Source organism: Elephas maximus, chromosome 2 (assembly GCF_024166365.1).
Source record: "Elephas maximus indicus isolate mEleMax1 chromosome 2, mEleMax1 primary haplotype, whole genome shotgun sequence".
Classification (NCBI taxonomy): domain Eukaryota; kingdom Metazoa; phylum Chordata; class Mammalia; order Proboscidea; family Elephantidae; genus Elephas; species Elephas maximus.
This window is the reverse complement of record NC_064820.1, coordinates 167,423,877-167,449,240: the sequence shown is the minus strand read 5'-3', so window position 1 is coordinate 167,449,240 and position 25,364 is coordinate 167,423,877. Positions and strand designations below refer to the sequence as shown.

Here is a 25,364-nt window from a genome sequence, read left to right as displayed (position 1 = left end):
ACCATGATTTATAATGTAAAGTTTCTACAACCTGAATTTTTTTTTTTTCCAGAAATAACTCAGGCTAACTTTTTTGCTTTCTACCACAAGCTTAATATAAGCTATAAAACTACAAGCTGAATTTCTTCTAATTATCAATGGCCTTGGCCAAATGAAGTAGTTACCAAGTAGTTATCTGAAATGACCCAAAGGACAGCTGTGTGACTCAGTTACTTAAGTTTCTTTATGTGAAGGGGATCCTGACAATTTTCAAATATTTGAGGTACTGAGGGCCAAACTGATAACATCAAACTTCATTTTAATCTTAGTTTAAGACTACATCCTTCAGCAAACCTAGAGTTTCTCAGTAACAGCAAAACAAATAAAATGTTCCTAATTCCTATTCATATACTATCCTTAAACAACAGTCGTAAAGATGAACACTGTGAAGAAGAAAATAAATAAGTTACATTTGACAACCTTGCTGCCCTTCAATTAGTAATGACAAGTTATCACACAAAGGCTTGCTTCACAAATGTGTGAACAAAATCTTCATCCACTTCACACACAGCACTCAACAAATAACAACTTGTAAAAGGAGCATTAGTCTATATTGTCAGATTAAATTTTCTTCCAGAAATATTTTAATAAAAATTGGCCATTCCAAGAAACACCCACTCCATGCCCATCAACAGAAGAGAACCATAACAAAATAGAAAATTTATCACATGGCTATGATTTAAAGGAAAAAAAAAAAAACTAGTGAACACTGAAGCACATCAGCAAAGTCCAATATTAAAGTTACATTCCTTCTTATGAGCTATGATTAGGAATCTGATTAGATACCGAAATAAAACTTAATACAAATGCTGAAATATTTAGGTCAAAGGACCTCTACAGAAGCATCTGTCCTCAAAGGCATTCCAGTTTGAGACTCAATTTCAGAATAAGGCGCAACAAATGTTAACAAAAGATACAAGGTGATGAAGGGCTCTAAAGTTCCCCACATACTCTGAACCTGATGAAAACAAATCTAGACTTTTTGTTATTATTTTTCTTTAAACAATTGCCAAGAATGGAACCAAAGATAAATAGAAGGCACAACAGTTTTGCTCTGTTTTTTGTTATTTGGATTTGGGAGATTTCTTTGTTTTTTTACAATTACAAATTAAACACATAAAAACTCGACTTCAAAAAAATTTAACAGTTCAAGAGAAAACCATATCGGTTGCACTCTAGATGTTTAAAACTCACCACACAATTTAAATTTCAATGGTAAAAAACAGTAGGTTTTGAAATTGTGATATCAAAAGAAAAAACTCTAACACTTTTTATTCAGTTTGTAACCATACCAGCAGGAATCAAACTGTCAATTTTTCCAATGGCAATTTCTCCACAGCAGAAGGTAGTCATGACTCTCAAAAGAAGAAACAATTTCAGTATTTCTTGCCTTCAAAATGTTTTTATCAAATCCTGTATTTCTTACAGGCTTTTGAAACACGTAGAAAATAAGTAAGAAATAGTCCAACGAATGAAACATACCAAATGTCAGTAAGAAGCAAGACACATTCCTTTGGGGAAATGGCTATTTAAAAAAAAAAAATCCAGTCTGTATAATGCAAAGTAAGCAAGGAAATTGTCTTTTTTTTTTTTTTTTTCTTCTTCTTTAAAAATCCGTTTTCCTAAAATATCATTCCACAAAATTGGAAGTGAAGGACTAAAAGGTCAGGAGGGGAAAGGGAGGGGAAGGGCAAACACACCATTAACACAAAAAGGAGTAAAAGTGTACAAACTTAAGCAGTTTATGACAGACTAGGATCATACTCCAAGATACCAAAGGGTGGCTGAAGAAATTCACCCTTGTGCAAGAGCTAGGGTTTGTACTGTTGCGTGACGACCAGTGAAAAGGAATTCACTGCCTTGGAGCAATGCCCCTTCCCACTCCAAATCCTGGTTTCTGCACCATGCCTCCACGGGGAGGGCCTCTCATTCCACCACCCAGCCCACCTCGAGGGCCTCCAGGTCCCCGCAGGCGGTTATCTCGACGGTCACCTTCCCTGGCGGCTCGAGTCTTCTTCTCTTCCACATTCAGACGGACTTCACCTCTGAACATAATGGGCTGTAAGAATCAAGGTGGCCAGACTTAGTCACAGTGCTTACAGACTACTATAAAAGATTTAAAAAAAAAAAAAAAAAACTATCATCAAGAACCAGAAGCTTACAAATCACCGATGTTCTCACAGTTTTTGTTTCAAACCAAGAACACACTGTCCATTAACAAATACGTGAAAAGGTGGTTTATGTATGCAGGCTAGCTCAAAAAAGGCAATTTAAAAAGCACAGCAGCAAAAGTAACTCTGTTGTACTTCTAAGATGCACAAATTATTCCAGTATAAGGCGAACCTTATTATCCCAAGGAATTATATAAATTGTCACCTTCTCCATGGATTTGGAGGCTTAGAATAAAACCTCATAATCACTTAATGGCAGAAGCCCTGGTGGCACAATGGTTAAGCTCTCAGCTGCTAACCGCAAGGCTGGCGGTTCAAACCCACCAGCCACTCCACGGAAACCCTACAGGGCAGTTCTATTCTGTCCTATAGGGGCACTGTGAGTCAGAACTGACTCGGTAGCAACGAGTTTCAATCACCTAATGTGGAAAGACTGTACTGTACATATTTATGCAAATAAATAAAAATGCCACAATCTGACCTAAATATAACTTTAACAAAATGCTGTTCACCTTATTACAATTTTGGAAAATGATGATCAAGATGACATATGTTAGTGAAGGAAAGAAAAAAAAATACATCCACACTAATTCTTGCTGCGTTTTTTCTAATAGAGCTAAAATAGAAAAAGGGTTCTAATGAATCTATGCGCCTCTCTAGCAATATGATTATCTGAAATATATTTTTTAAATGAACAGCTAACAATACTTACTCTGTGTGAGAGAAGTACTCTAATATTGGTAACACTCTGAGTTAAGTCCCATTATTACAGCTATTTTAGAGACAAGAAAATAGCCAGGGAGGTAAAGAACTTGCCCCATGGGTCACAAAGCTGGTGAGTGGTGGAAAAGGAACAAACCAAGACATCCTGACCGGAAATCCTAAGTTTTTAACCACTATGCTACACTACAGCATGTCATATACACCACAGTCATCATTTTTATATAAGCTGTATCTGTACTCATAAAAAAATACCAAGGGAATGCAGTAGAGTTCTACCAACAATATAGTAAGATGAAGGAAAGGCAAGCTACATTAGTTTTTTTTTTTTTTTTTAATTGTATTTTAGATGAAGGTTTACAGAGCAAACTAGTTTCTCATTAAACAATTAATACACATACTGTTTTGTGACATGGTCACCAACTCCATGACTTAACACCCTCCCCCTCTTCTCAGCCTTGGGTTCCCTATTACCAGCTTTCCCGTCCTCCTGCCTTCTTGTCCCTGCCCCTGGGCTGGTATGCCACTTTAGTCTTGTTTTGTTTTATGGGCCTGTCTAATCTTTGGCTGAAGGGTGAACCTCAGGAGTGACTTCATTACTGAGTTATAAGGGTGTCCAGAGGCCATACTCTTAGGGTTTTTCCACTCCGTCAGACCAGTAAGTCTAGTCGACTTTTTTTTTTTCCCCCCTTTGCTGAGTTAGAATTTTGTTCTACATTTTTCTCCAGCTCTGTCCAGGACCCTCTATTGTGATCCCTGTCAGAGCAGTAGATGGTGGTAGCCAGGCACCATCTATTTGTGCTGGATTCAGTTTGGTGGAGGCTGTGGTAACTGTGGTCCGTTAGTTCTTTGGACTCATCTTTCTCTTGTGGCTTTGGTTGTCTTCATTCCCCCTTGCTCCAGAAGAGGTGAGACCAGTAGAGTATCTTAGATGACCGCACACAACCTTTTAAGACCCCTGATGCTACTCAACAAAGTAGAACGTTTTCTTTACAAACAATGTTATGGCAACTGAGCTAGCTGTTCTGCAAGATCTTGGTCCCTACAGCCCTCAGCCTGGTAATTTGGTCCCTCAGGGATTTTGACTATGGGGTTTCCATGACCTAAGGCAAGCTACACTAGGAATTCACGAAGTACAAAGGAATGATCAGAAAGCAGAGATGAAGAAACTGGCATTATTTTTTTAAAAAAGCTTTTGACCTAATTCTATTTTAAATTCTAATTTAAATTACCTATCTATGTGTGTGTGTAGTGTGTGTATACACACACACACTAAATCAATCACTCCACAAATATAAATTTGGGACAGTGTTCCAGGTACAATGTTCCAGATACAATGGGAAATGGAAAAGATAAGGCATTACATTGGAGGGGGGGGATATGCAAGCAAACAAAATTACTGTATAATATGAAGTACTTTAAAGAAAAACAAGATCATGTTAAAGTTTGAAAGATGAGGGGGAAGAGGTATTGGGCTGGGGGTATTTTAAAAGGTGGTTATGGAAGTCGTCTTTGAGTTTTCAACATTAGGAGAGATCTCAATTATAGAAGGCACCAAACATACAGCCCTTCCTGAGGAAAATTATCTCAAGCAATTCTTTTGCAAAAAAAATGTCATGGCTTGGCCACGTGAATTAAATAAACCCCCTGATCTTGGACAATTAGCTGGCAAGCCAATTAGCAGGTCTGATCTTGTTGGGCCCACTGAAAACAAAAGGAAATCTTAATTCAAGGCCACACCAAAAAGGCTGCCCACTAGACCTAATGTATACTGAATGATGGACAAATCCATCTGTCCATAAAGCCTACTGAACAATTCTGCGTAGGATAAGCATCATTTCCTCCTCATTTCTCAGTGTTCTGCAGGAGTTTCACAAAAATGAGTGTTCAAACAGTTTGAGAGATTTACAATGCACATTTGCAGATTAAGACTCACAGTGTTATGACAAAAGTAAACTTTGCAGCAAACCCATTAACGTTCCTGAGAACATCATGGTCCCCTCTGGGAAATAATGATCTACACATTTCTGTCACATGGTTTAAAATGTGTAGTTTTGATCCATAGAAGCAAAAAGCAGATTAGTGGTTGCCAGGGGCTGGGGGAAGGGTGAAATGGGAAGTGACTGCTGAATGGGTAGTGGGTTTCCTTTTGAAGTGACGTAACTATATAGAGGTGATAGTTGCACTACATGCCACTGAACTGTACACTTTAAACTGGTTAATTTTATACTATGTAGATTTCATCTCAAAAAAATGTATAGTTTTAAAATCCCATACCTAATCTTAGTAAATTACCATTATTTGTTCTTCTCTACTAACACAAAAAAGTAGTCTTCACTAACCAAAGACATGTGGGAAGGACAGGGTTCTTTTAAGAACTACACAGGTAACAAGGTTCTGATTCTACAAATCCCTCTGTAAGAAAGTACACCTAAGAGTTCTGTTAATCGAGGTTGTTCCAGGTAGGATAACTACATAATTTATCTTCCAAAACTCAAACCCCATCGCCTTCAAGTAGATTTCGACTCATAGCGACCCTATAGGACAGAGCAGAAGTACCCCACAGGGTTACACCAAGGCTGTAAATCTTTACGGAAGCAGACTGCCACATTTTACCCCTTCAGAGTGTCTGGTGGGCTTGAACTGCCATGGACCTTTAGTTACCAGCTGAGTACTTAAACACTTCGCCACCAGGGCTCCTAATTATCTTCCAAACCCAGACAACTTAAAGAATTAAAGGAGACACTCTTAATTAACAGTTATACTCAGACAACAGTTGTATACTAAGATTACCTGGACAAAGTGACATTTATTAGTTAAAGGTAACATTGTATTTCAACTCCACATCAGAAGCTACAGCCAACAAAAAGAATTCACATAAATCTCAGTGCACTGGTAACTATTAATCTTTTTCATTCTTGTCATTCACTTATTCAAAAACTGCCCAAGTTATTTAGATACAAGTTTTGTTTTTCTAAGCTCCAGGAAGGTCTTTTAGTAATAATGGTTGAACATGATAGAATTAAGTTATCTAAACATATTGGAATAATTTATACTTTACATTTAAGAAGACCTAGCCATAAGGATGAATACATTCTAAAGAGCCAAGATACACATTTATTTAAAAAAAAAAGAAAAAAGTCAAGTTGAAAAATTGCTTACCCTGTTGCTAAGAACCTTCTGAACAGGTTCAGAGTCATCAAACACAACAAAACCAAAATTGGGTAATTTCCCACCGCTATTAATGCGCAGTTCCACCACATTCCCATAATCTGCAAGTGAAACACAGCTTTTCAGATAACCTACTACAGAGTTTCCACTGAACGTTAGATGTGCACTGTTCAATACAGCAGGCCCCAGCACACGTGGCTACTGAGCACCTGAAATGTGACAGGTCCAAACTGAGATGTGCCATAGTGTAAAACAGTAAATACAAAGATTAGTATAAAAAAATTAAAATATCACTAATATTTTTACTTGGTGAAACAATGTTTTAGATCCATTAGTTAAATAAAATGTTATTAAAATTAAGATTTCCAGTTTCTTTTTACTACTAACATGACTACTAGAAAATTTAAAAATATATTCAGCTCGCCTCTTATTTCTATTGGACAGCACTGCTCTAGATGAATTTAACTGCCCAAGCCCAATAACCTACTTTGAAAGAAATCTTTAAGCTCCGATTTGTCCACCTCATGAGGCAGGTTGCCAATGAAGAGTTGGTGACTGTCAGGGTGTCTCACAATTCTTCGAGGTTCAACATCACCTTGCTCACCAGCCTCACGAACTAAAGAGGAAAGAAAAATAGCAATTAAAGACAGAAAAAGATGACATCTTTCAGTGACTGTTCCTTTCGATAATTTTCTCTCTAGCCTAATTACGAGTAATTCCATCAACCCTACAATATTAAAAAGTAAATAAGCACGGTGACAAACATCAACTCCCCCTCAAAAAATAAGCTCTCAACCTCAAGATCCTCCAAACTAAAGAAAGAAATCACCCCTTTAGGTTCTTACTTGGTCTAGGGCCCCTCTGTGGAGGAATATTTATTCGTTGTTCCCGTACTCTTTGATCCCTCTGAGGCCTCTGCTGTGGAATCTGAGATTCAGGCTTAGACTCTGGACGGGGCTGAAAATATTATAAATTAACTTTTGTGTAAAGAGAAAGCAGGTCTACCTTCTTTATTCTAAAATGTCTTAGCTAACAATAATATTTAAGCTCGAAAATGACAATTTCCTCAAAAGAGGCCATAAAAACCCCCTTCCATCCTTCTCCACTATCCTATATGCCAGTTCCACATTTTCCAAACCTCTATGAAACCATATTACATGAAATACAAGTAAATTTGCCTAATGGACAATTTTAACTACAACCTCACCTGTGAAGCTGGGACTTTAACAACATGAGGTGGGATCCCAGTAACTGGAACAGCTCCACTGGGTGGAAGGTTCTTACTGGTCACAGATGCCCAAGAAAATGTCTAAGGGAACAATACCAGCATTATGTGATTACACCATGTATCAAAACAATGTAAAAGCCATTAACTCTGATTTTCTGTATACAGTATATGCATCGAATTCTCATAATCCAGATGGAGTTTGTAAGTATCCTGAGATTCCTTTTTTCCTTCTACTCACAATTTAGTACTAAACTTAGGATGGAACATCAAGCCATCAGGCAAATTCAAGAGAGGCTTAGAATCAAGAAAGCTAATTTGAGTTTATTTCAAGTTTGTAACCAAAGGAAATTCTCTCTCCTTCAACACCAGTTCTTCTTCCTGTGATCTTCCCCACACCCCCATCCATGGTACAAATATTAACCCAATTACATCAACTATTGAAACATCTGAACACCTTCTCCAACCTGTATCAAAATCTCCAGTTCCTATTAATCTACCCGGCTCCATCTATACTGCCACCACCCTAATCTAAGCCATCATTTCCTTTCCCCAGCAAAGTGCCTAACTGGTCATTCACTCATGATCCAGCCAGCCCACTTTTCCACCTGGAAGCTAGTTATCTTTAATAGTACAATTTTTAAAGCAGTCACTCCCTTTTAATGGCCTCCTATTTCTCTTGGAATAAAGATCAAACTCTGAAATACGGACAGCCCACAATGATTTAGCCTCCTTTGCTCCATCTTTACAACCCTCCCTCGTTCTGAATTCTCATCCAACCGCACAGGTTTTCCTTCTGTTCCTTTCTTTCCCATTTCACACATTCCTCTGCCTTTTCAACTGAAAAGGAAGCCTTTCCTGAAATTAGAACTATGTTAGGTACCTCATTATAGGTTCTCATGACAACTCTCATTTATAAATAGCACATAACACAAAAGTAACTACAAAAGACTGTTTACCAACCTTTTATTTTTTCAAAAAAGATATATTCATGTTACTATAACAAGCACACAATAATATGCTATTTAAAAAATGAAATACTAAAAGAGACGGGGTTATTAATATGGTGGTAAAATAGCATCTGAAATGTCTGGTCTAAGAGGTATTCAAGTTTCCTTAGGAGGAAAAAAGTTACTTTTGATTTTAAAGGCAATATGCATCTTCTTGTCTGAGGCATGGCTTACCAACACAAGAAATTTCCGAGAACCACTAACATTAAAACGTACCTATAAAATTCAATTGAACAGTAATAAAGAAGAGTTTTTTTCTGGTAATGAGAAACAGAGTAAACATGAGGATCCGTCCCATACCCTCAAGTCCTCCTGTGCTGTCTGAGCTATGTCTGCAGGTGCTGGGGAGGGACTCTTCTGAGCATCCTCAGCGGCAGTTTCTTCTAATACTGGCTCAGACTTTTCCTCCTGGATTTCAGACACAGGTTCCTGCTCCGGTTCTGGTTCAGGATCAGGCTCTGGTTCAGCAACAGGTTCCTCTAAATGTTCTTCTAAGTCATTGCTTTCACAAGAAAAATTGAGAAATATCATTCTGTCTTCACTAATTTAACAAAGTCTTATTGTTTATTAACAATAGAGACCTGAGCCTCAAAACAGCTCCCTCCTTTCAAAAAAGATTTAGGAATCATACTCATTTATCTGAGAACTGAAACAAGCAACTTTATAAAAATCTTAACTGGAATTAAATTATTTGTTAAATTTGATAATCAAATGAACCAAAATAGAACAAAGTGAGCCAAACTTATTTCTCACTCAGCTGGAATCCCTTAAATTATTATGATTTACCTATCACATAGCACAAAAAAGTCAAAAACACACCAGACCTGAAGCCAACTCTTTAGACAAAGATTAGACTGGACTACAAGACATAAAATGATACTTGTGAAGAGTGGGCTTCCTAGCTCAAGTAGATACACGAGGCTAAATGGGCAGCTCCTGTCCAGAAGCGAGATGAGAAGGCAGAAAGTGACAGGAGCTGGTTGAATGGAAATGTGAAATACAGGAGGTGAAAGGAGTATGCTGTCACATGATAGGGAGAGCAACTAGGGTCACATAACAATGTGTCTATAATATTTTTATATGAGAAACTAACTTGACTATAAACTTTCACTTAAAGCACAATTAAAAAAAAAGATTACAGACTAAGACTGCAATTCAGCGGAATTAATTAGGAACCCAAATCTCAAAGCCAATGAAAAGCTTTAAGTTTCTTCCTCCTCCCCCACCCCCAACTCTTAGAATTATATACCCTCTCCTTTTCTTTAATGGTCTTTCATTTTCCCTAATATTCTCGATCAGAATAATTTTTCTCCTCTAGTACTTACTGCCCCCCACCCCCCATGCGTCTGTCCGTTTGTCGTACTGTGGGGGCTTGGGTATTGCTGTGATGCTGGGAGCTATCCCACCGGTATTCAAATAGAAGCAAGGTCTATTTGTCCCATGGCAGACAGGCTTCAGCTGAGCTTCCAGACGAAGACAGACTAGGAAGAAGGACCTGGTGGTCTACTTCTGAGAAGAATTAGCCAGTGAAAACCTTATGACTGGCAGTGGAATACTGTCTGATGGAGTGCCAGAAGATGAGCCCCTCGGGTTGGAAGGCACTCAAAGTATGACTGTGGAAGAGCTGCCTCCTCAAAGGAGAGTTGACCTTAATGACACGGATGGAGTCAAGCTTTCGGGGATCTTCATTTGATGACGTGGCACAGCTCAAAATGAGAAGAAACAGATAGAATACACAAGAATCAATTCCACTACAACTGTGAAAAGAGACGATGGAAAAGCTCAACACCATCAGTCAGAACAAGGCCAGATCAGACCATCAATTACACACATGCAAGTTCAAATTGAAACTGAAGAAAATTATAACAAGTCCATGACAACCAAAGTACAACCTTGAGTATATCCCACCTGAATTCAGAAACTGTCTCAAGAATAGATTTGATGCGCTTAACATGAATGACTGAAGACCAGACTAGCTGTAATTAACATTAAGGACATTATACACGAGGAAAGAAAAGAGTCATTAAAAAGACAGGGGAGAAGGAGAGACTGGAAGGAGAGAGCGGACTGACTCATTACGGGGAGAGTAAATGGGAATATGTGGTAAGGTGTATATAAGTTTGTATGTGAGAGACTGACTTGATTTGTAAACTTGCAGTTAAAGCACAACAAAATTAAAAAAAAAAAGGCGGGGGGGAGATAGAAAAGACCTAAATGGATGTCAGAAGAGATTCTGAAACTTGCTCTTGAACGTCGACTAGCTAAAGCAAAAGGAAAAAACGATGCAGTAGGAGAGTTGAACATAAAATTTCAAAGGACGGCGTGAGAAGACAAAGTATTATAATGACATGTGCAAAGACCTGGAGAAGGACATCATGCTTGATAGAGTGTAACCGAAAAAGAGGAAAACCTTCAATGAGATGGACTGACACAGTGGCTGCAACAAGGGGTTCAAGTACAGCAACACCTGTGAGGATGACGCAGAACTGGGCAGTGTCGTTCTGTTGTGCATAGACAGGGTCGCTATGAGTCAGAGCCGACTCAACGGCACCTAACAACAACAACAGTACTTACTGGTCAAAGAGATAATGGTGCGCACCATGCTTGGTAAAGTAGAGGGTCAGTGAAAAAGATGAAGACCCTCAAAGAGATAGACTGACATAGTGGCTGCAACAATGACCTCAAGCGTTAATGACTGTGAGGATGGGCAGTGTTTCATTTTGTTGTACCCAGGGCAGCTTGAGTCAAAAGGGACTCGATGGCACCTAACAACAATAGAGCCAAACACATAATTTCCCTCCTCCACCAAAAACTATTTAAAAATGGCAACTCTAGAAGACCTACTCTCAAGTAGCAAATAGAACAAATGCACTCAGATTTTAATAAAAGCAAGCTATTCAGAGAGGAAAAAAAAAACTGGGAACGCTTATTAAAACTGTAGATACATCTCTGCCCAAAATTCTACTTCTGTACGCCCGCGGTGGAACAATTAACCTTCATCTTTCATCCAGCGACCCAGATGAGTAATATGGAGTAGTCTACTACCACACCTGGTGAAACACTGTAGAAATTAAGTGTCATGTGGCAACAATATTCATTTCCATTCCAATCAAACATATTTCTTTTCCAACTGCAGGGGGAAAAAATCCCTAAGATACCATCACACCCTTGTTGTCTGAAGTAGTTAATAAAATCTTTACTGCTGCTTAACTCAAATGATTGAATTTCTGTCAATGTATGCCTAGATCGCTTATTAAGTAAAAGTCTTTGTACACTTTATACTTCCCTGCAAAGCACTTGATAAGAAATCCAATCAGATCTATTTTTCACTTACCACTAAGACTGATCCAAAAACCAACTGATAGATACTAATTAAACAACCCTACTATTTAAAAAAAAATATATTTATTTATTTATTTATTTTTAAACTATTTAAACACATTATATAACAAGTTATATTTTTGTTCGCTCAGAGGTAAAACCAAAAAACCAAACTCACTGCTGTCAAGTCAATTCAAACTCATGGCAACTCCATGTGTTATAGAGTACAACTGCTCCATGGGGTTTTCATGCTGTAATCTTTATGGAAGCAGATCGCCAGGCCTTTCTTTCACAGTGCCACTGGGTGAGTTTGAACCACCAGCTCAGAGACACAAAAGCAAAACCTTTCTTCTGGCAAGTTACTATTTTTTGAGATAATCCTGAGAATCTATAAGCATCCCCCAGCAAAGGAAAAGGCTAGACAACCCAAGTTTCCATGCAGCCCTGGACATGGGAACAGTTTTCCTCACCTGACAGCCTGATCATAGAAAGTTCCAGCATCATCAGGTACCACCTCCGGTGTTGGCTGTCTTTCTTCAGGCTCCTCTACTTCTTCCTCAGATTCTAAGTGAGGGCAAAAATTTTAGTTTGTGCTTACTAAGTTCACAAAATATATTCACTTGCACAATGTTCACTGTGGTCAAAAAGACAATTACTAAGAAAAATACATACACAAACAAGTTTTAAAAAAAAAAGGCAAAATCTGGTAAAGTCATGGCTTTAAGGACAGAATGAAGGCTATTATAGTGTCCTGGTTAACAACACGGATTTTGAAGTCATATGGCCAGAACCCAATCCAGCCTCTACCACCTAATAGCTATATGATATTGGATAAATTACTTCTCTATATCTCAGTCCCTTAATCTTTTAAATAGGGACAATAGTACCTAACTTACGTATCTGTAAGGCTGTTGCACTGCACAATAAATATAAAGCACTTTTAACAGTCTCAACCATACAGAAAACATTCAAACATTATTACCTGTTGAGAAACAATTCTCCATGGGTCTGTGTTTCTGTATATCTTACAATTGAGGCAATGGCTACCTTTTGTTACAGACTATCTTTTCAAGAACCTTTGTACTGTACAGCAAAGTCTTAGCAGATAGCTTCTCTCTCCAGAGCAAAGGGCAAGCATGTTTACTGCCTGTTATAATAAAATTCAGGTGCCCTAAGCTCTACGCTCCACTCCTGTAACACAACCCATTGCATATGCAAGTATCATCTGGTCCTCTTCACAGCGCCCTGTGGAAACTAGGGCAAAAATGCTATTACTATTGGTATGAGGAATAGCCTATCAAATTTCTGACCCAGAATTTAAAGAATTTAATAAAATTCTTTATTGCTGCTTAACTCATATGACTGGATTTCTGTCAATTTATGCCTAGATCGCTAATTAAACAAAAGTTCTTGTACACTTTATGATTCCTCCAAAGCACCTCCAGGAGTTTCACGTCTTTTACCAACAGCCATGGAACTATAGCAGGCAAACCTGTTAGTGTGCAAGTAGGGTAAAATTTCACACCCTTCACAGCAGGTCTTGATAATTACAAGTTCTTGTTAACAAAGAATGCGGTATAATGAAAACACTGAAGAAACGTATATTCTTAGGACAATATGATGTCATCAAAAGAAAAAATTAAGCCAAGTAACTTATGATGTACTTTTCAGTACTTACCCTCCTGAGGCTCAGTAACAAAGCCACCAAATACTTCATCTTGGTATCTGAAGATATCATTGTGAACATAGAACTTATTTGCAACAGAGCCCTGCAATACCAACAAAAGTTTTCATTTATTCAGCACTTTTAAAAAGTCAAATCACTCTAACCAGTTCTCAATCCTGGGCAATTTTCCCCCCTGCCCCAAGACATTCGGCAATATCTAGAGACATTTCAGTTTTTGCAAGAGGTCTGGTTGCTACTGACAACTAGTGAGTAGAGGCAAAGATGCTGCTACACATCTTATAATGCCTAGGACAGTCCCCCAACAAAGAATTATCTGGTCTAAAACATTAATAGGACTGAGGCTAAAAAACCCTACTCTGTAAGATGGATGTAAGAAGACTATACTTAAACATATTTTGTTTGCTCAAAATATTTATCCTTACCACCAGACTGATAAAGCTCTAAGATGTCACAGCCCATACCTGAAATCATTAAGAGAAAATAAATCCCTGAATAATAGGTATCCCCAATTGCAGTAGATTATTTAAAATTCCCTAAATCTGTACCTGTATAAGGTCGCTATGAGTCAGAATTGACTCAACAAAGTTTTGTTTTTTTTTTAATCTGAATCCAAGAACATTGATACTAGCACTCGTAGGTAGTACAGCACAAAAAGCTTGCTCACACTAGGTAAAGACACACCTGAGTCTGAATCCAACTATATCATTTACCAGCTATTCAATTTCTGAGACTCACTTTCCACATCTATAAAAAGAGGGATATCAGAATATACCTCAAAACTCTGAGTATTAAATGAGATAGTTTATATAACAATGCATTCTACTAAAGTGGTCAGAGCCTTCAATAGAAAAGAAAAAGGAACTGTAAAGAAGCGCGTTACAGGCAATCACACAACATGTGATTCTTTCCATACTTAGAAAGTTAAGGACATGGTAAAAGGACACATATACCAGATTGGAGGGGTTCGTGCTGGCCAGATCTGGGATATTTTTTTTACTGTGCTTTAAGTGAAAGTTTACAACCCAAATCAGTTTCTCATACAAAAACTTATACACACACTGCTATGTGACCCTAGTTGCTCTCCCTACAATGTGACAGCACACTTCTTCTCTCCACCATTTATATCCTGTGTTCATTCAACCAGCTCCTGTCCCCCTTTGCCTTCTCATCTCGCCTCCAGACAGGAGCAGCCCACCGTTTTATGTGTCTACTTGAGCTAAGAAGCACAATCCTCACCAGTATCATTTTATATCTTACAGTCCAGTCTAATCTTTGTCTGAAGAGCTGGCTTCAGGAATGGTTCTAGTTTTGGGCTAAGAGAGAGTCCGGGGGCCATGACCTCTGTGGTTCCTCCAGTCTCAGACCATTAATTCTGGTCTTTTCACTAGAATTTGAGGTCTGCATCCCACTTTTCTCCTGCTCCATTAAGGATTCTCTGTTGTATTCCCTGTCAGGGCTGTCACTGGTGGTAGATGGCCGCCATCTAGTTCTTTCGGTCTCAGGCTGATGGAGTCTCTGGTTTATGTAGCCCTTTCTGTCTCTTGGGCTCATACTTTGTGTCCTTGGTGTTCTTCATACTACTTTGCTCTAAGTGGGCTGAGATCAATAGATGCAACTTAGATGGCTGCTTGTTAGCTTTTAAAACCACAGATGCCACTCATCGAAGTGGGATTCAGAACATTTTCTTAATATGCTTTGTTATGCCAATTGACCTAGATGTCCCTGAAACCACGGTCCCCAAACCCCCACCCCTGCTATTCTGTCCCACGAAGTGTTTGGTCGTGTTTGGGAAACGTCTTAGCTTTTGGCTTAGTCCAGTTGTGCTGACTTCCCCTGTATTGTGTGATGTCTTTCCCTTTGCCTAAAATAATTCTTGTCTACCATCTAATTAGTGAATACCCCTTCCTCTCCCTCCTCACCCTGGTAACCATAAAAGAATGTTTTCTTCTGTGTTTAAAACTTTTCTTGAGTTTTTATAACAGCAGTCTCATACATTTGTCCTTTTGCGGCTGATTAATTTCACTCAGCATTGTGCCTTCCAGATTCCCCCATGTTATGAGCTGTTGCACTGACTCATCGTTGTTCTTTGTCGCTGCGTAGTAATCCATTGTGTGAATACACCATAATCTGTTTATCCATTCATCGGTTGACAGGCACCTTGGTTGTTCCCACCTTTTTGCTACCGTAAACAGTGCTGCAATGAACATGGGTGTGCACATATCTATTCTCGTGAGGGCTCTTATTTCTCTAGGATATATTCGAAGGAATGCGGTTGCTGGATTGTATGGTAATTCTATTTCTAGCTTTATAAGGAAGCGCCAAAGCAATTTCCAAAGTGGCTTTGCCATTTTACATTCCCACCAGCAGTGTATAAGGGTTCCAGTCTCTCCACAACCTCTCCAGCATTTATTGTTTTGTGTTTTTTGGATTAATGCCAGCCTTGTTGGGGTGAGATGGTATCTCACTGTAGTTTTGATTTGCATTTCTCTAATGGCTAAGGATTGTGAGCATTTCCTCACGTATCTGTTAGTCGCAGATCTGGGACATTTTAAGACATTGAAATACGTAATGTTACTAACGGTTAAGCCATTAAATAAACAAAGAATCCATAAGTGACGATCAATCAAGAGAGGTGAGAACTTTTTTTACTGTAGAATGCCAACTAACACAGAATGATGGAGTTAGATAATCATCATTGCAACCATCAGAATAACAACTGATTCCAGCAGAAATCATCAATAAATGCTAAATCTAGTTCATAAAGGTTTTAAGAAGAGCAAGATATTTGCACCACCTCAAAGAGTTCCCAAAATTTACTTACGAAAAACACTAATTTTACAGTGGTGAAACCTGGTAAAGGTAACCTAAGTGTTCAAAGTTAACATCGTTAATAATTGAACATTAGCTAGTTTGAAAAGCACTTATATACCCATATAAGCTTAATCTAACCACACGGAAACATCAGACAACGCAAATGGAGGCATTCTACAAAATAACTGCACTCTTCAAAAATATCAATGACAATCCAGTATATAGAAAATCCAAAGAATCTAGAAGAAAGCTACCAGAGCTAATAAATGAATCCAGCAAAGTTGCAGTTTGTACACAATCAATAAAAATCACTTTTGTTTCTATATACCAACGATGAACAACCTGAAAAAGAAATTAAGAAAACAATTCTACTTATAATAGCATCTAACAACTATTGGTCTCTACTCATCTGGAGCTAAAGAGAAAGAAGGAAACCAAAGACTAAAAAACTAGTCTACAAGCCAAGAGACTACATGAACAACATCATCACCTACCTTGAGACCAAAGAACTTGATGGTGCCCGGCAACAACTGCTCACCATTCCGACCAGGGACTCAACAGACGGTCCCAGTTAGAATGGGAGAAAAATGCAGAACAAAACTCAAAATTCCTTTAAAAAAAAAAGGTCAGATTTACTGGACTGGTAGAGAACAGATGAACCCCGAGACTATCACCCTGAGATATTCTTTAAACTTCGAACTCAAACCACTCCCAGAGGTCACCTTTCAGCCAAATGACAAAGTGGCCTATAAAATAAGTAACATCATCTGGGCGTCTCAAAATAATTGTCTAGATAAAACCACACGGTTAACGTTTACCCTAGACCAAAGATGAGAAGGCTAGGAGGGATGGGGAAGCTAGATTAATGGAAAAAGAACAACCAAAATGGAAAAAACAAGAATGCTGATATATTGTTAAGAATGTAACCAGTATCACTGAAAAGTATGTATAGAAATTATAAAATGAGAACCCAACTTCCTGTGTAAACCTTCACCACACACTAAAACATTAAAAAGAAAAAAAAAGTCTAAAAGAATAAAATATTTAGGAATAAATTTAACTAGGGATGTGAAAGATATCCCGCCCTAATAAAGTGAAAGGCTTAATATCATTAAGGTGTCAATACTACCCAAAGCAATCTATATATTCAAAGCAATCTCTATCAAATGTCCAACAATCTTTTTTGCAGAAATGGAAAAGCTAATTCTCAAATTCATATGAAATTGCAAGAGGCCCCAAATAGCCAAAGCAATCTTGAAAAAGTTAAAGTAGGAGGACTCACACTTACTCCCAAATTTCAACATGGACTATAGTTACAGTAATCCAAACAGTCTGGTAATGATATACAGACAGACATACAGACCAATGAAATAGAACTGCAAGTCCAGGGAAAAACCCATACATCTATGGTCAACTGATTTTAATAAGGGTACCAAGTATACCCAACGAGGAAAGAATGATCTCTTCAATAATGACACTGGACAACTGGATCTCCACATACAAAAGAATGAAGTTGAAACTACACCTCATGCCATTTAAAAAAAGGAAAACCTCAAAATGAATGAATGACCTAAAAATAAGAACTAAAACTATAATATTTTTAGAAGAAAAGAGGGTCAATGCTTCAAGACCTAGTTTTTGACAATGGACCCTTAAGATACAACACCAAAAACTTGCACAAAAAAAGAAAAAGTAAACTTCATCAAAATTAAACATTTGTGTATTGAATGACTTTATCAAGAAAATGAAGCTGCACACCTATGTTCATCGCAGCACTGTTTACAACGGCAAAAAGATGGAAGCAACCAAGATGCCCATCAATAGATGAATGGATAAATAAATTATGGTACCTTCATACAATGGAATACTATGCATCAATCAAGAACAACAATGAAATCTGTGAAACGTTTCATAACATGGAGGAATCTGGGAGGCATTATGTTGAGTGAAATTAGTTGCTAAAGGACAAATATTGTATGAGAACACTATTATAAGAACTCAAGAAATAGCTTAAACAGATAAGAAAATAGTCTTCGATGATCATGAGGGGAGGGGAAAAAGGGAGGGAGAGGGATATTCACTAATTAGATAGTAGACAAGAACTAATTTAGGTGAAGGGAAGGACAACACACAATACGGAAGAGGTCAGCACAACTGGACTAAACCAAAAGCAAAGTAGTTTCTTGGAGAAATCAAACGCTTCCAAGGCCAGCACAGCAGGGGCGGGGGTTTGGGGACCATGGTTTCAGGTGACATCTAGGTCAACTGGCATAATAAAATTATTAAGAAAATATTCTGCATCCCATTTTGGAGAGTGGTGTATGGGGTCTTAAATGCTAGCAAGCGGCCATATAAGATGCATTGATTGGTCTCAGCTCACCTGGAGCAAAGGAGAATGAAGAACACCAAACACACAAGGTAAGTATGAGCCAAAGAGTAAGAATGGGCCACATAAATCAAGACTATGCCAGCGTGAGACCAGAAGAACTAGATGGTGCCCGGCTACAACCAATGACTGCCATGACAGGGAATACAACAGAGAATCCCTGAAGGAATGGGAGAGCAGTGGGATGCAGACCTCAAATTCTCGAAAAAAGACCAGACTTAATGGTCTGACTGAGACTAGATGGACCCCAGGGGTCATGGTCCCCATACCTTCTGTTAGCTCAAGTCTGGAAACATTCCCAAAGCCAACTTTTCAGACAGGAATTGGACTGGACTATAAGACAGAAGATGATACTGGTGAGGAGTGAGCTTCTTGGATCAAGTAGACACATGAGACTATGTGTGCAGCTCCTGTCTGGAGGCGAGATATGAGGGCCAAGGGTGACAGAAGCTGGCTCAATGGACATGCAAATGCAGGGAGGAGGGAAGGAAGTGTGCTGTCTCATTAGGAGGAGTATATAAACCAAACCAAACCCACTGCCGTCAAGTCGATTCCGACTCATAGCGACCCTATAGGACAGAGTAGAACTGCCCCATAGTTTCCAAGGAGCAACTGGTGGACTTGAACCGCCGACCTTTTGGTTAGCAGCCATAGCACTTAACCACTACACCACCAGGGTTTCCACAGCAAAGTGTATATAATAAGGTTTTGTATGAGAGACTGACTTGATCTGTAAACTTTCACTTAAAGCACAATAAAAATTCAAAAAAAAGAAAAGTGAAGAGACAACTCACAGAACAGGAGAAATTATTTGGTAACCATATATCTGGATAAGAGTTTCATATCCAGGATATATAAAGACCGCCTACAACGTGACAAAATAAAAAACCCAAATTTAAAAAGGGACTTAAACAGACATTTATCCAAGAAAGATACATAAATGGCTGATAAGCACATGAAAGATCATTAATCATTAGGGAAATGCAAATCAAAACCACAATGAGATACCACTTCATACCCAGTAAGACGGATAGTATCAGAAAAAGAGAAAATAACAAGTGTTGGTGAGAATGTGAAGAATTTGCAACCCTCATCTACTGCTGGTGAGACTGTAAAATGGTGCGGTCGCTGTTTGGAGGTTCCTCAAAAAATTAAACATAGTATTACCATATGAGCCAGCAATTCCACTGCTAGGTATATACTCCAAAGTAGCAGGGACTCAAACAGATACTTGTTCACCAACGTTCACAGCATCATTATGCACAACAGCCAAAAGCTGGAAACGATCCAAGCATCCATCAGCAGACAAATGGATAAAGAAAATGTGACATAAACATACAACAGAATATTGTTCAGCCAGTAAAGCAAGGTTCTGATACATGCTATCCCATGAATGAACTCTGAAAACATCCTGAGTGAAAGACATAAAAGGATAAATATTGCATGACCCTACTTAAATGAAATATCTAGAATAAGCAAATGCATAGATAAAAGTTTATTAGTAGTTACCAGGGGCTAGGAGGGAAAAATAGGGAAGTATTACGTAAGGGGTACTGAGTTTTTGTTTTGGGGGATAAGAAACATTTAGAAATGAACAGTGGTAACGGCTGCACAACATGCTGAATATAATTAATGCCACTGAACTGTACCCTTAAAAATGGTCAAAATGACAAATGTTTCGTTATATTTCACCACAACAAAATAGGAAAAAAAAAAAAAGCCAGGCAATAACACTTTGGAAAGGTGAAGTACTAGAAATCAGGAAAAAATGAAAACAAAGCATAACAGAGAAAAGCCTACTTTCTCAAACTCAAAAAATAAATAAATAAATGTCATGAAAATAAAGACTGAGGAATGACTACAGATTAAAGGAGGCTAAATAGACATGACACCTAATCTTGGATCAGGAAGGGAAAAAAAATCACTACGAAGGGCAATTTGGGGACAATTACCAAAATTTAAATATAGACTTTACATTAATTAGTTATATTGCATTAACACTTCCTGAATTTAATAACTATACTATGGTTATGGAAGAAAATGTCTGAGTACAATGTCTCCAACTTCTTTTCAAATGATTTAGGAGAAAAAAGAGGTAAAGAGAGAAAGTGGTTCTAGGTAAGGGGTATGTGTACTACGCTGGTAACTTTTCTGTAAGTTTGAAATGTCAAAATAAAAAGTTTTTCAGAAGGCAGCACGACCTTTTACTGTTTCTTTTTTCATACATTTGATTACCATATAACACCAACTATCACTAGCACACATACCTCAGGAGCAAGGACAAACGTCTGCATGAATCTCCTCAAAGCCTGGTTGTTATTAGAGAGCAGCCCCATCACCTGGACTACTACACCATCATTTAGAGTAGCATGAGCGTCAACATGGCGAATCTTAGTGTGGCAGTTGGTAAAGTTTTGTGACATCACCTTCCTATGAATTTCCTAAGAAATAAAGGAAAGAATACCTTAAAATTTATATCACCTTCAATCAAAATATCTAACACACAAATCTGCATGTTTGAATTATAAATACACAGATCTGATTTTGTCTTAGTATACCCTACACTCAGTGACCACACTTGAGTCCTTTAAAATAATTCCACCGAATTAACACTTAATGTTTAGGAAAATCCCCACACTAAAACCAATCACCTCCTAATGTACCTAACATACAAAAACTTCAGAATATATCATGCAAAATGAACAACTGTGATACAACATAAGCTTCTCAGCAAATATCATAGTCTATCAAGCATGTATCCGCCTTAATTTTATGGGTTATTTTCCAGTTGCTTAATGCCCTTCGTAAAGCTTGGTATGCTTACTTTTTGTCCATAGACCGCATCTGCTGGTTTTCCATTTGAATCCAAACCTCCATGGACATAAGAAGAGTTTTTTCCATAAAATCTGTACAACAGGAAGATAATTTACTTGTCATCTCCAAGTACCCTAAGACCGAGTATTTTTCATTTTGGTACCTATCTGCCTCACTGACCAGACTCACAAGACAGGAATGTGTTTTCTTGTTCATCTTTGTATGCAATCATCTATTCCATCCCCTATGTGGCACTCAGTCAACATTTGCAAAATGGGAATGAATTTGGTCAATGAGGCAGAACACTAATTTACAAGTCACAAGTTTCAGGGTTTCAGGGTAGATGATCGTGCTGGAAAGATCTTGTAGTTCATATAAGGAAGGCCACTTAAGATAAAACAGAAGTTCCTATTTTCCCTTAGGAAGAAAACAGGCAATTAAACTGGGGACATCTCTATTCTCCACAGACTTAAAATTCTTTTATATCTTGAGAATGCATGTGAACAGCTCTCACTAAAAACCCAGTAGCTCATGGAGGTGTTTTCAGAAGTTTTCAACAATTTCTGCTGATATTGTTAAGAACTTCAGATTTCAATTTCCCATCGATTCTGACTCATAGCGACCCGTGACCCTGTAAGTTGACAGCAATGGGTTTTTTGGTTTTATAGCTTAATTCACCTACATTCTCAATTCCCTTGTTTTCATTAAAACAATAGTCCATTAGGAATGCAACACACATACACACAAACACACAAAACGCACCAACCCAGGAATAACCACTATTAGGATTTCTTGGTACCTGTCCTCCAGATAAATCTTTTTGTCATAAATGAGACAAAACATATTCTGTGTCGTGACCTCAGTTCCGCAAGAAAAGGGGCCCACAAGAACCCTAAGTCTGCATTACTGCTTTAAATACTATTAAAAAGCTTTATGTCAGCACAACCAATGACTGCCCTGACGGGGAACACAACAGAGAACCCCTAAGGGAGCAGGAGAGCAGTGGGATGCAGACCCCAAATTCTCATAAGACCAGACTTAATGGTCTGACTGAGACTAGAAGGACCCTGGTGGTCATGGCCCCCAGACCTGTTGGCCCAGGACAGGAACCATTCCTGAAGCCAACTCTTCAGACATGGATTGGACTGGACAATGGGTTGGAGAGGGATGCTGGTGAGGAGTGAGCTTCTTGGATCAGGTGGACACTTGAGACTATGTTGGCATCTCCTGCCTGGAGGGGAGATGAGAGGTGGAGGGGGTTAGAAGCTGGTGAAATGGACACAAAAAGAGAGTGGAGGGAGGGAGCGGGTTGTCTCATTAGGGGGAGAGCAATTGGGAGTATGCAGTAAGGTGTATATAAGTTTTTGTGTGAGAAACTGACTTGATTTGTAAACTTTTACTTAAAGCACAATAAAAAATTAAAAAAAAAAAAAAAGCTTTATGTCAACCAGAGATTCGGTTCACTGCTGGCTACACCACTTTTCATTATACCTAAATCTCGATAAGAAAAATAATAAAATGTGTGTGGGGGAAGGAGATGTCTTAGAATCAATAAATAACAATATTGACAACAAATATATTAATGCATCAGGTAGTTTCTTTGAACTCCTGCTCCTTTGTCACATTCATCTAACTTCTAAAGGCAGAGAAAAAACTTTAACAAAAGAGAAAGAGAGAAAAGAAAAAAAGTTTGTACATGTGTTCTACCACTTAATAGTCATGTGAATACCAGAAAATTTTCAACCCTTCTGGGCATCTTTATCTGTAAAATGAAGTTAACTCACCTGTAATGGCCTACTACAAAAGGCTTTTGGTAAGGATCAAAAGAGGGAACAGACGTAAAAGCATTCTGTAAACAGCAAAGCCTTAAACAAACATGAGAAATAGTTTCCCATTTTCAGAAAAAGGCCAGATCTTACACTCAAAATGAAATACATATATTTTTTGCACCTAATAATCATGTGATATCCAATATGCAAGCTGGCCAAAGTATAAAGGAAAAAAAGTTTTGGCCTGATAATTACTTTACAACTTCCATCAAATTATTCTAACAAGTCTGCATAAAAAGACATACAGAGTTTTGTACAATGCAGCATTAGTAGGGAAAATAATGGAAGCAATCTACATATCCATCATTAGGGGACTGCTTTATACCGCTATACAATAAAAACCTTTTGGGATCTGAAAAGCTTGTGAGCGGCCACCTAAAATACATCTATTGGTAGGTGAAGGGAAGGACAACACACAACACAGGGGAGTCAGCACCACTGGACTAAACCAAAAGCTAAGACATTTCCTGAACACAACCAAACACTTCAAGGGACAAAGTAGCAGGGGTGGGGGTCTCGAGATCATGGTTTCAGGGGACATCTGGGTCAACTGGCAAAACAAAGTTTATTAAGAAAATGTTTCGCATCTCACTGACATCTGGGGTGTTAAAAGCTAGTGAGCAGCCGTTTAAGATGCATTAACTGGTCCCAACCCACCTGAAATAAAGGAGAATGAAGAACACCAAAGACTCAAGAAAAACATTAGCCCAAGAGATGTAAAGGGCCACATAAACCAGATTCTCCATCAGCCTGAAACCAGAAGAACTAGATAGTGCCTGGCTACCATCAATGACCACCCTCACAGGGAACACGACAGAGAGTTTCTGATGGGGCAGGAAAAAAGTGGGGTACAGAATTCAAATTCCAGTAAAAAGACCAGACTTAATGGTCTGACTGAGACTGAAGAAACCCCAGAAGACATCGGGGGCCACGTCTTCACGTCTCAGAACTAAAACCATTCCCGAAGTCAACCCTTCCTTCAGACAAAGATTAGAGTGGACTATAAGACATAAAATGATACTGGTGAAGAATGTGCTTCTTAGCTCAAGTAGATACATGTGACTAAGCGGGCAGTTCCTGTTCGGAGGCAAGATGAGTAGGCAGAAAGGGACAGGAGCTGGCTGAATGGACACGGGAAATCTAGGGTGGAAAGAGGTGTGTGCTGTCACGTTACAGAGAAAGCACCTAGGGTCACATAACAATGTGTGTATAAATTTTTTTATGAGAAACTAACTTGAGCTGTAAACTTTCACTTAAAGTGCAATTTAAAAATATATATATACACAAATACAATAAAAAATATCTATTGGCCTCTTATAGTCGGGAGCAAAGGAGAAGAAAACCAAAGACCTAAGGGAGCAATTAGTCCAAAGGACTAACAGACCACATGAACCACAGCTTATATGACCCCAAGATCAGAAGAACTAGATGGTGCCCGGCTACCACTACTGACTGCTCTGACTGGGCTCACTACAGAGGGTCCTGGACAGAGTGGAAGTAAAACATAGAACAAAAAAAATCAAATTCACAAAAAAGACCAGACTTACTGATCTGACAGAGACTGAAGGAACTCCCAGGACTATGGCCCTAAAACACCCTTCTGACCTGGAACTGAAGCCATTCCCAGATACCACTTTCCAGCCAAACAACAGACAGGCCCATAAAATAAACAGTAACACCTGAGAGGATCCTGCTCCTTAGAACAATCAATTGTTTGAGATCAAAAGGACATCATCTGCCCAAACACAAAGTTAAGAAGGCAGGAAAGGGTAGGAAATTCAAAAGAAAGCAAACAGAGAACCCAGGGCAGAAATGGGGAGAATACTGACATATTGTGGGGAATGCAACAAGTGTCACGGAACACTTTATGTATAAAACTATTGAATGGGAAACTAATTTGCTCTGCAACTTTTCACCTAAAGCACAATTAAAAAAGTTAAAAAAAAAAAAAAAACCTTTGTGGCCACTACAATTCATACCCTTGAAAGATGACTTCAGATTAACAGGTAAAAAACTAAAAGACAGTATGTTAACAACATGTTTGTATATACACAGAAAATTGTTTAGGGTAGTATGAGACTTCTATAATTTGCTTTATACATCTGTGTTTTAATTTAAGTAAGCATACATCATTTCTATTAAAAGACATTCCAATTTTTTTAAAGCACACAGACATAAAA

The 25,364-nt window shown here is 38.4% G+C and overlaps 1 protein-coding gene across 1 annotated transcript in view; it reads right to left on the bottom strand.

The window, feature by feature from the left end:
* Window positions 1-717: 717 nt before the first annotated feature.
* The window catches only part of G3BP1 (G3BP stress granule assembly factor 1), a 44,866-nt gene continuing 20,219 nt past the window's right edge, over window positions 718-25,364 (bottom strand). The window contains exons 3-12 of the mRNA XM_049874160.1: window positions 21,366-21,447; window positions 20,809-20,982; window positions 13,336-13,426; window positions 12,128-12,221; window positions 8,637-8,838; window positions 7,309-7,410; window positions 6,947-7,058; window positions 6,589-6,717; window positions 6,093-6,202; window positions 718-2,098 (exon numbers count right to left, since the gene is read on the bottom strand). Of these exons, the coding sequence (XP_049730117.1) occupies window positions 1,892-2,098; window positions 6,093-6,202; window positions 6,589-6,717; window positions 6,947-7,058; window positions 7,309-7,410; window positions 8,637-8,838; window positions 12,128-12,221; window positions 13,336-13,426; window positions 20,809-20,982; window positions 21,366-21,447 (1,303 nt within the window). The 3' untranslated portion in view covers window positions 718-1,891. The remainder of the gene's footprint in view (window positions 2,099-6,092; window positions 6,203-6,588; window positions 6,718-6,946; window positions 7,059-7,308; window positions 7,411-8,636; window positions 8,839-12,127; window positions 12,222-13,335; window positions 13,427-20,808; window positions 20,983-21,365; window positions 21,448-25,364) is intronic.